Source organism: Nothobranchius furzeri, chromosome 5 (assembly GCF_043380555.1).
Source record: "Nothobranchius furzeri strain GRZ-AD chromosome 5, NfurGRZ-RIMD1, whole genome shotgun sequence".
Taxonomy (NCBI): Eukaryota; Metazoa; Chordata; class Actinopteri; order Cyprinodontiformes; family Nothobranchiidae; genus Nothobranchius; species Nothobranchius furzeri.
Window position 1 is genome coordinate 46,122,583 of NC_091745.1, and position 18,167 is coordinate 46,140,749.

The window sequence follows — 18,167 nt, forward strand, 5'->3', positions numbered from 1 at the left end:
AGGTTAGAAAGTCCAGTAACACAAATCCATCTAGATATATTTTATTGGAGCTCAAGGTGTGCCGCAGACTTCTGGGACTCAGGATGATGATGATCATCATAATGCATCTTCCTTATGATTTATGATGATATCTGCACGATGATTAATTATCTAACTGGTGTGTCCAAAACTCAGTCATGTTGAGAAAATACAACAGCAATCCTGTCTTCCTAGCCCCTTAAACACACACACACACACACGCACACACACACACACACACACACACACACACACACACACACACACACACACACACACACACACACACACACACACACACACACACACACACACACACACACACACACACACACACACACACAGCCCCTTCAGTTCCTTTAATGATAGCTTTGTTCATGCTTTTTGACCTCCATTTAACACCCTTCCATTCCTAAGGACTTCCCTGGCCCACTGTGGCTTATTTCCCAGAGCCAGAGCAATTTAACTGAGGGTTAAAAATTGATTTTGCTTAAATGGTAATGAAAGAATTTACATTATTCATCCACTTCAAGATTAAAAATAGTAGATCAAACTATGCTACTCTTTGGCCCCTCTCTTCCAAAGAACATAAAATCCTTTTTACACAACATTTAGTAACCTTTGCATGAATTGCATTAGTGAGATTAACGAAAATGTCCCTGTAGTTTAGGGACAAAAGGGCCAAAAGATCCATGAAAGCGTGCATGTACGCGTGCACACACACACACACACACACACACACACACACACACACACAGACACACACACACACACACACATGAATATGCTGAGAAAATTAATTCAGATCTGTTTCCCTTTAAATTCTGAGCACTTTACCTGCATTTAATAGTCATACGTTGGCGTTTTCTTTTCTCAACAGCTTCCGGTGGGATTCATGAATAGTCCACCACCCCGAGGACATCTGGCCAGTGAGAGCAGAGCAAAATGGCTCATTAGTGAAAAGCTAAAATACACACCAAGAAAGCGGCTAGTTAGTCAACTGACAGTCCGGCACATTAGGGCCAAAAGATCCATGAAAGCGTGCATGTGCGCATGCACACACACACACACACACACACACACACACACACACACACACACACACACACACACACACACACACACACACACACACACACACACACACACACACACACACACACACACACACACACAAGTCATTATGCTTTGACATGCGCTGGGGAGGAAAACCAGCAACTTGTGCCTCTCTCTGCAAACAGCAGACGTTAAGCCCAGCAGAACACCTGCTGGAGGGTTTTATCCTCATTGCTCAGTCACGGTAAAAAACACTCACTCTGTCATGACAAATCTAGCATTTAATCCACACCTATGATACAATGAGTCCACACCAATGTACGTGCATGATTTTAAGGTACATGTCCAGCTCCAAAAGAGGAGTGCCAGGAGGGAATTCAAAGATCAGAGGCAGCAAGGAACATCCATTCACTGAAACCGCTCGTGGGTTTCAACAAACTGCATGTGACTGGTGGAGAAAATCAAACACCACAAGACCCACAAATGCAGCAGGATGGTGAAATCAGCTTACTGCACCATCCTGCTTAGTCACCAGATCTCTACGGGACATTTGTACGCATGACATGGTGCAAAATCAGCAGCAGAAACCTGCCGACGAGCACCAGAGAAGCCCCTCAGAGGCTTTCATGACACAGAAACCCAGATGCTAATGAAGCAGCGTGCTGTTCCAGGAACAAACAGAGGTCAAGTCTGTGTTGTTTTACAAGGAGCACACACTCACTGAGAGAAAACACCATGAGCTCGCTGCCAACCCCAACCTGCCCCCAGCTAACCTTACATCACTCTCCCTTTAGAGGAGCTTCTGGGTCATTTCAACTGAAAATCCTCCTGGTAAATATTACTAAAGCACACACAAATCCCAGGCTTAGAGATTAAGGATGTGCTTAACCTGAGCCTGAAATCATTCACACGTTTGACTGTCCTGCTCTTTTTCACGCGTTACCCTCTTACTTCTGTCCCATTTCTGGTCGTCTTCTCTGTGATTACTGAAGGTAGATTTAGGTCAATCCATAACAAATTCTCCTAAAACACTCTGACCTTTACGATGATGGTAGCTCGACGGCACATATCCACCCAGGCAGACAGAAATGTTCTCCGTTTTATAACTTTAAATTCAGATGAATTTGACTCTAAATTTGATGTTTTAAGCTTTATTTCAGCCAAGATGAAGACCTTGCTTGAATAGTGTTTATTCAAATGGCCAACACCTGTGGTGTGCCCTTTCCAGGGTCTTGATGAGGTCATGAGGTGTGTATTAGCAATGCTACAGGCTAGGTTGACGTTGTTTTGCAGGTGCAACAGTTCTGCTCTGAGGTCATGATGTCTTTTCCTGATCCTAGCAGCAAATGCGAGCCCTGGGTCACTGGGTCTTGGTCCAGGCTCAGGCCTGACCGTGTGAGCCTCGTGTCTTGGCTACAACTCCACCATGTTATCAGCTGTTAGGGTGAAGGGCAGCTGACATGCGAGGTGACAGACATCACAACAATGTTGTAATGAGAGTTTTTACTTTATGATCATCTTCACACAGAAACGGTGCTCTGTGGCTCCTCATAAAACACCTTGGTCGTCTTCGTGTTCACTCTGAGAGGACACAAAGCAATGTGGTCTTTTAAGTGAAGCCACTGCTGTCACACCTCCGGGCTGCCAAGCAAGTCAGTAGCAGTACCAGGGTGGTCGAGGAATGAAAGGATAAAGCAGCCGCGTATTGCAGTGATACAAGATATGAAAGTCTGTGAGATCAACCCACAGTGTGATTTATACACATTTAACGCAAAGTCCTCCATGCCAACACCAATGAGTTGCATGCCATGGCCTCTTTAGTCTCCATGACAACAGAAAGCCCACATCGTTCAGGGACCTGGATGGCTCCATTGGTGGTTCCTCTAACTCATGCATGCTAACAAGTCATGCAGGTTGTGAAGAACATGTCAAGGTCTTAATCCAGGATGAGTGGACTCTACACACACGCTCGTTAAACATAGTAACTTCTTTTACATTTATATCTACATGTCCTCTTAGGCCAGGCAAGTCCTTTGTCCTGTTAAGATGTCTCATCTATGATGTTATACATAAGCTGCACCTCACTCCTGTTTCGTGTCTGTAGCACCTGAATTCCCATCATCGCAGGTGGTTCATGAAGAAAACTATTCATCTGGAAAAGCAGATAAGAAAGAATAAAGAGAATATTTTATCTTTGTTTCTTTCCAACATTTCAGATATTTGTCACCATGTAGGCAGAAAAAGCAAAACTCCAGTCACCCTGGAAACAAAGAACAGCTTGGGCTGACAAATGCACCAGTTTGTCGTGTGAATATACAAATGACAGAAAGTCAAACTGTAGCACTTTTTCATATATTTTTACATGTCAGATCTTTCCAGTAGGTGTCTGTGGAAAATCTGTGAGCATCTCGCACACAATCCCAAAGGTATTAGGAAATCCACTAAATCAATGAATTCAGGTGTTCTGATACAGGATGAGCGAGTTCGGTGTGGAGTATCGGCTGGTCTAAGAGTCCTGACCTCTAAGACGTCTGAAGCTACTTTCTCCTCCAGCTCTACGTCCTCAAACAAGAGAATCTGAGCTTTTGTTTGCTCAGAAAACAATTAGAAGGCCGTAATTCCTACTAGAAACCACTGCAGATGTGTTAAAAGATTAGTAAACTTGATCTTTAATCATACGCTGAATAAAATCAGACGTGATGAACAGGAGGAATCTCTAAAAGAAGCAGAACAGGGACACCGGAGGAATTCTGATGGGCTCTGATGTTTCTCCCTGTTATAAATAGCTCTGTGAACAAACTCCGTTAGGAGGAGCAGACTGCGCTCGACTGGTTTGATGTCAGTTTGGCATCAGAAAATCTGTGCAGAATGACTGAGCAACAAAAAGATCAAATAAGCCAAAACAAAAGAGCACCACAACCTGATCATTTGAAGTTTTTTAATATAAATGAACACTTTATACATTGTCATTAACGAAAAAATACAAAATTCTTTTGATCTTACATGACATTTACATGTGAAATTTTACACAACATATTCAATAACTTACAAATGCTTTCTCTGCATAAAAAATAGATCTCTTTACAAAAGTTATGTAATATGTACATATTCACACACACACACACACACACACACACACACACACACACACACACACACACACACACACACACACACACACACACACACACACACACACACACACACACACACACACACTGGTTCTTGAATGAGATAACAATTTTGTGGCACGTTTTAAAAGTTTCCTACTTTGCTCCAGAGCCTCTGGGTGACAGACTCAAAGTATTCTGTTGGTGCATTTCTGCTCTCACCCATAAGAAACGTGAACTCGCAAAATATATTACATATCCATAACACAAGACGTCGTCAAAGAGTGCCATCGAGTATCAAAACTGTATAAATGTACAAAATGGAGTGGCAATGACATGAGTCAAGAGAGGGATACAAAGTAGGATAGCAGCAACTGCTGTACTGGAGCGCTGTTTGCCGACATGCACAGGTATGAAACTGAGCTGCTTTTCGCCTTCTCTCCAGAAACCATCTGACATCACTCTGCTAAATCATTGCAAACTTTGCAGAGAAATTACACCAGTGTGCAGTTTTACAAATGAAATAAACGTTTCCCTTCAAAACATCTGCCCAAACAGGATTCAAGGCACTGCAATGATGTAGAAATGTGATGACAGCAATGAATTTGTCTTTTCATTTCCAAACCACAGCTGGTCTTGAGTGACGGTGGCTCGTGGTCGAGTGTGCAAATTCTTTTGTGTGTACTGTACATTTGTTGGCAGAAGCTGATGAGACGTGGAGACGACTCGTGTCGGAGAGGGTGAACAAAAGAGGCCAAGGCCAAATGTTCATGAAGCGTCTTAGAGTAGGAGTGCTAAATAAGAGTTCTCTGTCTAAGGCACAGCTCCCCCAAAGAAAATCAGAGAAACAAATACACTTTACAGCTCGAGAAACTAGGAATAGTTTAAGTGGTTGCACTTTTTCTCACCTCTGTATGTCCTTTACTCTAAAATAAGGCAGAAGCATTTCAGAATTTTAATGAGCATAAAGCAAGACGTTAACACGACACATACTGAACTGGTGTTAGTGCATCCAGACTTAAATAAACCTCTGGGAAATCTGGCCGGCTGTAGGCTCTGTGCACTGTCAGAAAATGTTCTTGAACTTGTCGTGAAATAAAACTTCATAAAATCAAGCGAGAAAACTCCTACTTAGAGATTTACGATCGACGCTGGGCTTACTCACTCTAAACTTGTTATTCAGAAACCAAAACATTTCTGTTTAGTGAATTTTAAAAATCTTTTCTGGTGTAAGCGCGTCTCCGGGTGACTAACAGACTAGATAAAAGAGTACTCGACTAGTCAGCAAATTCAAAGGGTTAGGCCTAACAAATGCATCTGTCCAAAGCAAACTGATAGCACCCAACTTGGTAATAAACCTGATGCAGAATGGATCTCTGGTGAAGAAAACACACTCTGCTGTTGTCAGAGAACCTGCACAGTAACAATAAAAGCCCTAGAGTTCCCAGCGGTGCTTGAAAAATTGTGCTGCACTTCAGCAGCTAACTCCCGGCCGTATATCTCATCAGTAAGAGGAACCGTCCAATTAAGAGACATAATTGACCGGATAACTCGGAACAGAATACAGGACTGACACGATTCAGAGAGAGAGCCTGCTTCCTGTCTGGCGCTGCGGCTCCGCCTCCTCCTTCTCGCTTACTGCTCGGAAAAAAGAAAACAGATTACGTTGATCAACCCACAGTGCAGAAGTTCCCATTCTCCATAAAGGAGCATAATTCTCACCAGGACTGATTAAAGAATGAAAATCCTGTCAGGATAAAATTATTTTTAAGCTTTTAGAAAAAAGTGATGTTATTTGGTTTTGTGAAATACCCCCTTTAACAGTGAAACTACTGAGCTCAAATTTAGCTTTTTGAATTCATTTAACCAGGAGCCAACACTCACAGAGTGCAAAAAGATGAGATCCGAGAAGGTGTTGCCCACCCTTTCTCTTTCAACTTTTATGGTGAATGCAGTCATCTGCAACAATTTTAATCATTGCAGAAAGTGTGCTTTGTGTTTTAGAGCAAAACCGTATGTTTGCTGTGCCAACAAAAGAGTGAGAAAATCGTCTCTGTCCACTTTATCATCACGTTACGCTGTCAGTCAGCAGACATCAAACCATGGTGCAGATGGTGTTGAGGTTGGGGTCGAAGCGGACGACTTTCCCCTCAGCAGCTTTCGTGTTTGTGTTGTACATGGGGTTCTCAAATGTGGCCTGTCCGTTATTGTTCTCGTGGACGGAACATCCCGTGTACTGCGCTTTATCCGTTTTTCTGTAGAATAAAAAAGAAAAGGCAGAGTTTAGCTGAGAGGCAGGGCTCCAATTATCAGCCACTTCTTCCAATCACATAAACATGTTTCCATTATCTCAGTGTGGACAGCTGCAAAAGCTAAAAGAGGCTGTGAGGTAATTATTGTTGAAAAGAGCAGGCCAGGTAGCCCCGTGCTATTTCAGGAGTAGCTAACATACTGAAAGCAGAAATATCCATGTCTCAAACTCTGCATACACACTTCTCATGGATCTAATCAGGACTAAATGCTTCCATCTGCACAATGCAGCAGGAATATGCATCTAAAGCACAATGCATATGCTACCAAAGTAGCTCTCATTAAAATGGTCTGATGTATGCGACTGTGTAACTTTGGATGGTAACACATCGACTAAGGTTGCGTCATGCTGTGAAGTCTCTCACATATACGCCACTGTTTCCAGCAAGGAGTCGAACTGCTGCACCAGCAAGCTGTAGAAGCTCCAAGAATCAACTATCTGCTTTATTTTTGCTTTGGCTGTGGGTGCTCACACATCTACATAAAATTAAGATGCTGAAAGTCAGTGTTATGGAGTTTAAAGGGTTATCGTGGCGGCATGTACCTCTGCTTGTAGAGATAAAATCCAAGGCCTGCAAAGATGAGAGCGAAGAAAGGCACGAGGATAGCAACAGCAACAGAGCTGCTGTTGGAGGATTCATTGGTTTCGGGGTCCGGGAGGGTGGCGTTCTCTCTCAGAGTCAATCCTGCACACAAAAACAAAGATCTCACAATCAGCCGAGAAATAATAGTCCCTAATGTAAAAATAAAAGTCAATAGTCGGTGTAATTAGCTATAACCTAGAGCACAAACCAAAGAAATGAAGAAAATACATATCTGCTGATGGTGATGATGATGGTGATGATGAAGGTCATGATGAGAGATGCAGTGGCCACTTGATAAAAGAAGCCAGCCAAACTGATCACAGTGATAATCATCAGTGTGACTGTGATAATCTGCTTGAGAACAATCATGTGATAAAAGCAGCAGTGATGAGGAGCACGACGACATAAAGCACAATGATGCTGAAGGGGCTACTCTGACGCTGGATGTATGAATGAGGCTAAATGAGAGCTGGCTGAAGGCACTCAGCAGGAGCAGAGCACCGAAAGCACGTGCGTGTCCCCACTGTGATGAGAAACAAATAAAACACAATTCATAGATGAAACGCCGGTGTTGCTGGAACAAAAACCAGGTAGAAGAGCAGGTCAATGTTTCACCTTTTTCCACATCAGTGACACTCGCACTGATTCAGCGGGTCACAGTCGTCACCCTCACAGACCAAAAGTTTCAACCAGAAGCTGTCGTGGTCCAAATTATTCTTGCAACTTGATAAGAGTGACTGTGTATATTTATTGTTTTTCTTTACATTTACTCAGGAAAGGATAAAAATATTGTGTCGGCTTTTTAAAAGGTCTACAAAGACGTTAAAGGACACATAACATGAAAAACCCAATTTTTATCCATTAACACAGTGTGTTTCATATTTTAAATGTCCAAGTGAGCATAAAAGCTGATATTGTTCACTAGAGTTGCAATTTAGATATTTAATATTTAAGTTTTCGGCATATTTGTCCACCCCTTCAGTTTTTTAAAATACCTAATACATCTGAAATTTATGTTGTCACGATAACTACCAAATATGGTCATGGCCCTCCGGCTAAACACAGAGCCAATCCGCCATTTTTTCTACTCGCTAAGATTTTTGTAGTCCAATTGGAAAAATGTAGAATGTCTGGTTATTTTAGCCACACACAGCTCAGAACTGTTCCTGGTTTTAAGGAAGGGTGGTGTGGCCATATTTAAAACCCAGAAGCTAATGAAAATACTGCTAAAAAAAACTGAAGAAAAAAGTAGTGTGTTTCTCTCTCTCTGTGTGTGTGTGTGCGCGTGTGTTCGTGTCTCCCAGGCTAGTGGCTAGTACTAAGTGCTTTGTCTAAAATGAGTCATTTCCATCTGAATGTGGCAGCAACACACAGCAGCAAAGCGGTAAGCTTCATATCACTCTAAAATGTCGGCAAACTTTACTTTAGATTTACGGGCATTAGCATCCGACCCGCTAATGCTAGCACAATATGCTAGTAAAGTTAGCACCCAGATTAATGTCTGTGTTCACCTTGGGCCCCCAAATTGCTAAATCCGCCTCTGATGATGACTACGGGACTTTAACTTTATTATTCCTGTAGAAATATCATTTTCCTTTAGAAAGTGCCCCAGCTGCACTAGAAATGCTACAGCTAGCTATTGCTAACGCATGTTGCGCTTTAAATGTGAACGTGAATAACAGTATCATTTGAAATTCAGTGCAATATAAATGGTTTCAAAACAATGTTTATATGAAGTGAAGGGTTTTATCAGAGGTTTTTTCTCTTTCTGAAACAGGTTTGATTTTATTTCTCATAACCTTTCCAGATAAACCCACTTAAGGACACTGTGTGACTTTTTCACTCGTGGCATTCGGCTCCATCTCAAACTGTACGACTTTGTTGCAGAGTAAATCTCATGAGTCATGTTCTCACACTGTACGACCTAATGCTGCTCACACTGATTTCTGATGGCAACACATCGGACCTGAAAATGTGCTAAAATAGTAGTTTTAGCACATGTTGGACCTCTGAGCCCCAAATCCCAGCAGATCTGGAGGCGGTTGTGTTGTTATGCCATTTGTTCTTCAGGCTTGAGGTGGAAACGCATGGGTTTACAGGGGTTGGAGATGGAAGATAAAAGAAAGGAAGTTAAATTGTTTTGGGATCTGTTTTATTTGACATAAACATGGAAAACTCATTTTCTTGACAATCCTGGTGATTGTGTGTGGAGTAGAGTGTAAAAATAAAAGAAAACGACGTGTGTTGACACAGAAATACCTGCGGAGCTGGGTTGGTGCATGCGCTGGGTGAGCAGTTCTGGTACTTTTGGGTTGCAGTGCTGTTTCACAAGCAAAATATCAAACACTCCTGAAATCCATGCGTGTGCACGATTGCTGATCAGGAGCTGCTCATGAGGTGTTAACCGACCCTCGTAACCCCCTGTATACGACTCGACGCACAATGTAAAACTCAAAAATATCAAAAAGTCGCACAGTGTCCACTCTGCTTTAAATCACTTTTCGGTGTTTAGGGAAAAGGTTTTGTGCAAAAGTTAGAATCGTCACAAACATTTTTCCTGCTCAGTCACTTTGCAGCGAAACAAACTGCTTCTATTAAACAGTAAGAAGAAAAAGTGCTGAAACGGCATTTTAGTCAACAGAAGCTGCATTAATGCAAATCATGATAAACAGAATAGTTTAGAACAGTAAAGCGTGCAAATCCATCATAGAAAAGCTCACGAAGAAGCCCCAAATAATCAACATAAATATAAACTCCTGCAACCTTCTTCTTCATGCTGAGCACATACAAACCCCAATCTGAGAGTAACCGTGAGCATGTGCCTCACATCATTCTGCAAAGTGTAGCTTAACCTTGGAGTAACGATAAACTAAATGGATTTCTGGATTTAAATGTCACCACTATCTTTGGTTCTACTGCGTGAAATGGGAGATGAGGACGAGACATTAATGGCAGTGTGAGTTTATTATTATTAAAACCTGCTTACCAAGCCGCTGCAGCCCAAACTGCCCATAGTCTTTACCCTGTATGAAGCCTTGGAACACGAAGCTTCCACCCTCAGGCTCAGCCGAAACCTAAAACACAAAGCACACCGCTGCAGGAACAGGACGCTTTGTTTCAACTACACAAGCTGCTTCCGTGCACCTCGGCACAAGTCGAGCGTATTCCACTCCACATCAAAAACCGCAGATATACTGTATGGCATAAGCTGGTCCGGACGTTTTGTCATGCTACACTATAAAAAAAACACCTTTGTTACTTTTGAAATTGCACTCCACAATAAAAGCTGAGCAGCATGCAATCAATAGCTCAGCAGTGTGCAGTCACCTGTCACAGGCTTTATTCAAGGCACTTTGAAGTTTATTCTAGTTTAAAAAAGCAGAAAGTTCAGCTCCTCTAACTGAAATCATCCTGGAGCTGCTGCAGGTCTCCCAGAGGTCAGCCGAGTCTACGATGGACCCAAAAAAGATGAAGAATAGGTCACACGTAACAACTTATGTAGCTTTGGTGGAAAGACAGAGAGATGTATAGAAAGTAGGGGTGGGAATTGAACGTGTTAGTTATGATTATTAATGTAAAAACTAATAGTTAAAAATGAACACATTTAAATTAGCCAGTTTTACTGTTGTGAAATTTCATGCAATTGACTCAAAGGTCAATTGCATGAAATTGAATTGAAATGCATTTGAAAAGCTTTTATTTTTTGATTTTTGGAAAATAAAAGTTTACACCTCCTCCTTGAACCGTCACCTTATCGTGGTGGAGGAGTTTGAGTGCCCTAATGATCCTAGGAGCTATGTTGTCTGGGGCACTTAGTGCCCCTGGTAGGGTCTCCCGTGACAAATTGGTCTTAGGTGAAGGGTGAGACAAAGAACGGTTCGAAGGATCTTTCATGGCGGTTAAAACGAAGAGTCGGTGTATCCGGCCCGGAGGGTTACCGGGGTCCCACCCTGGAGCCAGGCCTGGGGTTGGGGCCCGTTAGCGAGCGCCTGGTGGCCGGACTTTCGCCCATGGGGCCCGGCCGGGCCCAGCCCGAACCAGATACATGGACTCGTCCAACAGTGGACCCACCACCCGCAGGAGGAACATGAAGGGTCCGGTGCAATGCGAATCGGGTGGCAGACCAAGGCGGGAGCCTTGGCGGTCCAATCCCCGGACAAGAAAACTAGTTTTTGGGACATGGAACGTCACCTCGCTGGCGGGGAAGGAGCCGGAGCTTGTGGCAGAGGTTGAGCGGTACCGGCTAGATATAGTCGGACTCACCTCGACACATTGCATTGGCTCTGGAACCCGAGACCTGGAGAGGGGTTGGACACTCTACTTTGCTGGAGTTGCTCCGGGTGAGAGGCGGAGGGCTGGGGTTGGCTTTTTGTTAGCCCCGAGACTCTCTGCCTGTGTGTTGGGGTTTACCCCGGGGGACAAGAGGGTAGCTTCCTTGCGCCTTCGGGTCGGGGAACGGGTCCTGACTGTTGTTTGTGCTTATGGGCCAAATATCAGTTCAGAGTACCCACCCTTTTTGGAGTCCCTGGGACGAGTGCTAGATAGTACTCCATCAGGGGACTCCATTGTTCTGCTGGGGGACTTCAATGCTCACGTGGGCAATGACAGCTTGACCTGGAGGGGTGTGATTGGGAGGAACGGCCCACCTAATCTGAACTCGAGCGGTGTTTTGTTATTGGACTTCTGTGCAAGCCGCAGTTTGGCCATAACGAACACCATGTTCGAACATAAGGATGCCCACCAGTACACTTGGTACCAGGGCAGCCTAGGTCACAGGTCGATGATAGATTTTGTAGTCGTATCATCTGACCTGCGGCCGTATGTTTTGGACACCCGAGTGAAGAGAGGGGCGGAGCTGTCAACTGATCACCACCTGGTGGTGAGTTGGATCAGATGGCAAGGGAACATGCCGCGTAGACCTGGCAGACCCAAACGCATAGTGAGGGTCTGCTGGGAACGCCTGGCAGAAGAACCTGTCAAGACGGTCTTCAACTCCCACCTCCGCCAGAGCTTTGATCACGTCCCGAGAGCAGTGGGGGACATTGAGTCCGAGTGGGCCTTGTTCCACTCTGCGATTGTCGAGGCGGCTGTTGCTAGCTGTGGTCGTAAGGTGGCCGGTGCCAGTCGTGGTGGCAACCCCCGTACCCGCTGGTGGACACCAGAGGTTCGGGGAGCCGTCAGGCTGAAGAAGGAGGCCTACAGGGCGTGGCTGGTCTGTGGGTCTCCGGAGGCAGCAGACAGGTACCGGATAGCCAAGCGGGGTGCAGCAGTGGCAGTTGCCGAGGCAAAATCTCGGGCGTGGGAGGAGTTTGGTGAGGCCATGGAGAAAGACTATCGATCGGCTCCAAAGAGGTTCTGGCAAACTGTCCGGCGCCTCAGGAGAGGAAGGCAGCAACTCGCTCACACTGTTTACAGTGGGGATGGGGAGCTGCTGACGTCAACTGAGGCTATAGTCGGACGGTGGAAGGAATACTTTGAGGAGCTCCTCAATCCCACCAATGCGCATTCCGAGGAGGAACCAGAGCTGGGAGGCCTGGGGATGGACTGTCCGATCTCGGGGGCAGAAGTTGCTGAGGTAGTCAAACAACTACACAGCGACGGAGCCCCGGGGGCGGATGAGGTTCGTCCTGGGTATCTCAAGGCTATGGATGTTGTAGGGCTGTCATGGTTGACACGTCTCTACAACATTGCGTGGTCATCGGGGCAGTTCCTAGGGAGTGGCAGACCGGGGTGGTGGTCCCCATCTTTAAGAAGGGTGACCTGAGGGTGTGTTCCAACTATAGGGGGATCACACTCCTCAGCCTCCCTGGAAAGGTCTACGCCAAGGTACTGGAGAGGAGGGTCCGATCGATAGTTGAATCTCAGATAGAGGAGGAGCAATGTGGTTTTCGCCCTGGCCGTGGAACTGTGGACCAGCTCTATACCCTTGCAAGGGTGATGGAGGGGGCATGGGAGTTTGCCCAACCAATCCACATGTGCTTTGTGGATTTGGAGAAGGCTTATGACCGTGTCCCCAGGGGCACCCTGTGGGGGAAGCTCCAGGAGTATGGGGTGGGTGGCTTTCTGTTAAGGGCCATTCAGTCCCTTTACCAGAGGAGCGTGAGTTTGGTCCGCATAGCCGGTAGTAAGTCGGACCTGTTCCCAGTGAGGGTTGGACTCCGCCAGGGCTGCCCTTTGTCACCGGTTCTGTTCATCACTTTTATGGACAGAATTTCTAGACGCAGCAGTGGTGTGGAGTGTGTCGAGTTTGGTGGCAGGAGAATCTCGTCTCTGCTTTTTGCGGATGATGTGGTCCTCCTAGCTTCATCCAGCTCTGACCTCCAGCTCTTGCTGGGTAGGTTCGCGGCCGAATGTGAAGCGGCTGGGATGAGGATCAGCACCTCCAAATCTGAGACCATGGTTCTCGACCGGAAAAGGGTGGCTTGCCACCTCCGGGTCGGGGGAGAGGTCCTACCTCAAGTGGAGGAGTTTAAGTATCTCGGGGTCTTGTTCACGAGTGAGGGTAGGAGGGATCGGGAGATCGACAGGCGGATTGGTTCGGCGTCTGCAGTGATGCGGACGCTGAGCCGATCTGTCGTGGGGAAGAGGGAGCTGAGCCAGAAAGCCAGGCTCTCGATTTACCGGTCGATCTACGTCCCAATCCTCACCTATGGTCATGAGCTTTGGGTAATGACCGAAAGAACGAGATCGCGGATACAAGCGGCCGAAATGAGTTTCCTCCGTAGGGTGGCCGGGCTCAGCCTTAGAGATAGGGTGAGGAGCTCGGACATTCGGGAGGGACTCGGAGTAGAACCGCTGCTCCTCCGGATCGAAAGGAGCCAGTTGAGGTGGTTTGGGCATCTGGTCAGGATGCCTCCTGGACGCCTCCCTGGGGAGGTGTTTCGGGCATGTCCTGCCGGCAGAAGGCCCCCGGGTCGACCCAGGACACGTTGGAGAGGTTACATCTCCAATCTGGTCCGGGAACGCCTTGGGGTCCTGCCGGAGGAGCTGGTGGACAAGGCCGGGGAGAGGACGGCCTGGAGCTCCCTAATTGGGATGCTGCCCCCGCGACCCGGACCCGGATAAGCGGAGGAAGACGAAGACGAAGAAAAGTTTACACTATTAATGTCCACATCTATAGTTTGATTCAGTGTCTCACTACACTTATTTCCAGTAAGAAAATCGCTTTGGGGTACATTTTCTTCAATGATTAAAATGCAATAAATCAAGATTAATTAAAAGCACCCGAATAATTAGATACATATTTTAATCAAGTCCTAGAAAGTTAAACATTTCATAAAAAAAAAGAAATCATTTACTTCAGAAAATAACCTTGCTGTAACCAATCGTAGAGAATATTTATATTGGCTTTGTTGTCTGAACTGCCTTTGTCTGTCAGATTTGATGAAATAAACTAAATTAAACAATCTTATTCTATAAAAAGATTCTTTGTGCACTCACAAATCCGTCCATTGTCCAGTTCTCATCAGTAATCCTGCTCAGGGAGCTGTAGGCCAACGCTCTCATCTGGTACAGCAGCAGCGACAACCGAGCCTCCTGTCGTTTGTAGACTCCTACAAGGTAGAAAATGAGAGGAATGGGAAATCAAACAAAGTACAGAAACCCAAAGATGGAAAGGAAAGCAAAAGGAAGAATAGAAGCAGGAAGAAAACAAAACGACAGCTGAGAGAGAAAGGGAGGAGACAGGGAAATTGAGTGGGCAGACAGTCGCTGCAGACTAATTCATCCGTCTTTAAAGCCAATAGTTAATTTCCAGTCTCATGCATGACATCATTTGGTGAATGACTGATTGACACGAGGCACCTTCGGAATAAATGGAAGTGACATACAGAGGTGCTGCTGGGGAGGAGAGGGGAGGTGCAGGGGGGGAGGTAGAAGACAGATGATGACTCACCAGAGAGCAGAAACTCCACGCTGCTGTCTGTTAATGTTACATTAACTTTTCCACTTGTGGCGTTAAAGCTGGTCACTGTCAGACTCATCGGCTGCTTCTGGCCCTTGAAGTCATAGGAGCCCCTCCACACGAAGTCAGGGGCAAACACATTGTCAGGAACTGGAAGGAAATGATGAAAGATCAAATCCTGTTTAACATAAGATAAATATCCCTACATACCCCTAGACATGCTGATAATTCACTCTTTGTACGGTATGGGTTCAGCCAATCAGAGCTAATGAGACTGAAATTCAGACAGATATGACGATGACACAAAAATCAGCATAACATTCAAATTATTTGACAGTAATAAAAGCTCTTTCAGCACAACTATTAACTGCCAATAATTGTCTAATATCTGTGGATTTCAAGAGTCAGTTATGAGCAGAGAAAAGGTAACCGCTTGTAGTTTGTGGTAGAATCACAGGAAGTACGGGGAGGAAGAGAGGTCCATTCATCCTTCTATCAGATATATTTGTACTGTTTACGAATCCTTTCGTTAACTGTTGTCATATGTGTGTGTGAGTCTCTATGCTGCCGTGTTTATTGGGCACAAACTAGAAGCCATTTGCACCAGATCTAATCTTAAAGCAAACTCCGCCCACTTTGGACTACAGTATATAGGAACCCCAATGTCACAAGTTTGGCGAAAACCCAATCTTAATCATTTATTCTCCTAGAAAACACATGAAATTATCATCTTTTTTTTTCAGTACTGCTTTATTGTTGCTCTTTTCGTCAACGCAGAAGTCACCATTCTGTTTTTAATTTAATAAAGTAATGACTCTCAGGTACAATATTGAGTGTATTATTAAATTTAAACATGGTTTCTGTATTCCTGGAATTTAATGTCCTTTCCTTTAAGCTGCTGAACTTTTATTAACCCTCCATGAAATGAAAGATTTTTAGAAGAAAAATCATGGTAAAAATCAGAAAGCATCAGTGACGAAGATGGGATAATGGAATTTAGGAATAAAAGATAATTGAGTGTCTGATCTGTCTTTTGATCTCTGTATTTTATTTTTAATGCATGAAAATTAAATAAGTTATGTTTAAAAAGCATCTTAGGTTCACAGTGAAGTGCCTGTAGTGAAGCTGTATCACGTCTTTTACTCATAACATTTCTAGATGAGTAGCTGTTCAAGCCCGTGGCCTATACCAGAACCTAGATTTGCACCTGAGAGTCTGATCATAGTTCCTTATCAATGCCCTTATTTACATGACACCAGTGCACCAAAGACTGGATATTCCCAGTACATAATGGAGCATGACTGTGGATCCATCATTCGTTGCTGTTTTCCTCTTATCCAACAAGGCCGTTAGCTTTAGCAGTAGCTTGACCTAGCATTGTTCTGCAGTTAGCGTTTCCTACATGGTTAACGTTGAAATGTGTTGGGTCATGCGGATTAAGGAGGTGTGTCTTGTTTGTGACATGTTATGCAACCTTTCCTCACTGGCCTTTACAACATTACTAAAGCAGGTTGAAGACGGCTCAGGTTTCTGGTTTTGCTTTATTAGACACCTTGAGCTGCTTTCATTCAACGACATGTAGCGGAAATCCACATTTCATAATCTCAGATTAACTTTGGTTGGATTCACATGAAGAAGGACACAACCATTTTCACACAAAGCTTTCCTTTCTCTCACACTTAACAGCAATAAATAAATAAATAAATAAATAAATAGGAATTTGAAACTGGCCTGCAATCATAAATTCCAAGATCCTATTTCAGCACATCTGGCATCTCCTATAATTCTCTCCCAGAGTCGTAAATTGCACCAATTTGACTGGGTTTCCCTTCTTTACCAATCGCAAAAGCAGGACAATATCAGAAACTGGTCTGTTTTACATCAACCCGTCAAGACTGACCCTAACTCAAGATGGGGGTGGTCGTAAAACTTATCTGAGGTTGTCTTTCTGGAAGCTTCAAGACTTGAGTCCTTATAAAACCTGTGTTTCTGTTATCTACAATCAAAGAAGGTGTTTTAGGTTGTTTACCATTAAAAAAATTGAGGTGTTCAAAGTAAATGTCTAAACTTTTATCAGTTATAAACCTAAAGGCTTGTTTGTGTTCCTCTTTCATGTTAAACATCTGCCATTTTTGTTTCTTTAGTTAAAATTCATGCTAACGGTAAAACTGTCCAGTTTTAAGACATGAATTAAGTTCTTTCCTGTTTAAAGTAATACTTTTGATGCCTCATCTGGATAAGTTTGGTAGATTGTGGTATGAACTCTTCACTGTTGGAAAGATTGAGTTATTTGAAAAAGCCATAGTGTCATCCAGTGGTTAATGAGTGAAATGCATGTGTGCGTGACCAAGGAAGGTTATAAAGGCCAGAGTTCAAACCTCCTGACAGCAGAGAAAAAAGAACAAATCCCTGCGGGAGATTTTCCATCTCGCCTAGCAGCGCCGTGGCTCTCAAAGATTTCAGGTCATTATAGCTCTCAAAAGTTACGGTAGAACTTAGAAGCATACAAACTTCTACGTCAAACCGGAAGTCGGCTTTTTCGTTAAAGTTTCCACCATAAGAGTTTAAGACTAATTTGGAGCAGTTTTCGATCCGGCATCATTTTTTAATCGGTACCCACGCTCTGAATTCAATGTTTCGGTGCAGCTGAAGGAACCTAAAGTCAAGCCACGGTTGAGGAACGCATTATCCTCCACTCCACAGACACCCGTTGACCAACCCGGGAGCCATAATTATTCAGTCCCAGAAGCCTCGGCCTATGAGCAAGGACTTCCAAGGCTACCTCAGCCCTTTGGCTACCCTCTGGCAGGAGGAAAACAGGTTTATGCATCATTTCATTTGGCTGACTTTTATGCTAAGTGAATTCAGACTTAAACTTTATGGCGTGTTTTATTTCAATTCAAATTCACGTTAGCTCTCAAGATTTATCCTCTTTTTTTCTGCTGTCACCAACTCTCATTTGCATACACACATGAAGACACCCCCTCCTGCACCCATACTACCCCCCCCCCCCCACACACACACACACTTCAGAAATTATTCCCAGTTCTACTATAATCTTGTGTGTCACCAAATTTCTACTTTTGTTACAGATCAGTTATTTCATATCAGTGCCATAAAGCTTTGGGTGTAACCATTTTCTTAATTCTGTGCATGAAACTATAAGATATGTTTGATTCATTTGTC

At 44.3% G+C, this 18,167-nt stretch overlaps 1 protein-coding gene across 6 annotated transcripts in view; it reads right to left on the reverse strand.

Moving 5' to 3' along the window:
* Positions 1–3,998: 3,998 nt before the first annotated feature.
* The window catches only part of LOC107378702 (CUB and sushi domain-containing protein 3), a 434,947-nt gene continuing 420,778 nt past the window's right edge, over positions 3,999–18,167 (reverse strand). For 5 of the 6 annotated variants that reach the window (XM_070550820.1, XM_070550818.1, XM_070550816.1 and 2 more), the window contains 5 exons: positions 14,973–15,131; positions 14,519–14,631; positions 10,065–10,152; positions 7,039–7,180; positions 3,999–6,439 (listed from right to left, as the gene is read on the reverse strand). In XM_070550820.1, the coding sequence (XP_070406921.1) occupies positions 6,280–6,439; positions 7,039–7,180; positions 10,065–10,152; positions 14,519–14,631; positions 14,973–15,131 (662 nt within the window). In that variant the 3' untranslated portion in view covers positions 3,999–6,279. Of the gene's footprint in view, positions 6,440–7,038; positions 7,430–10,064; positions 10,153–14,518; positions 14,632–14,972; positions 15,132–18,167 lie in introns of those variants that run through there. The other variant, XM_070550819.1, reaches the window with a different exon arrangement.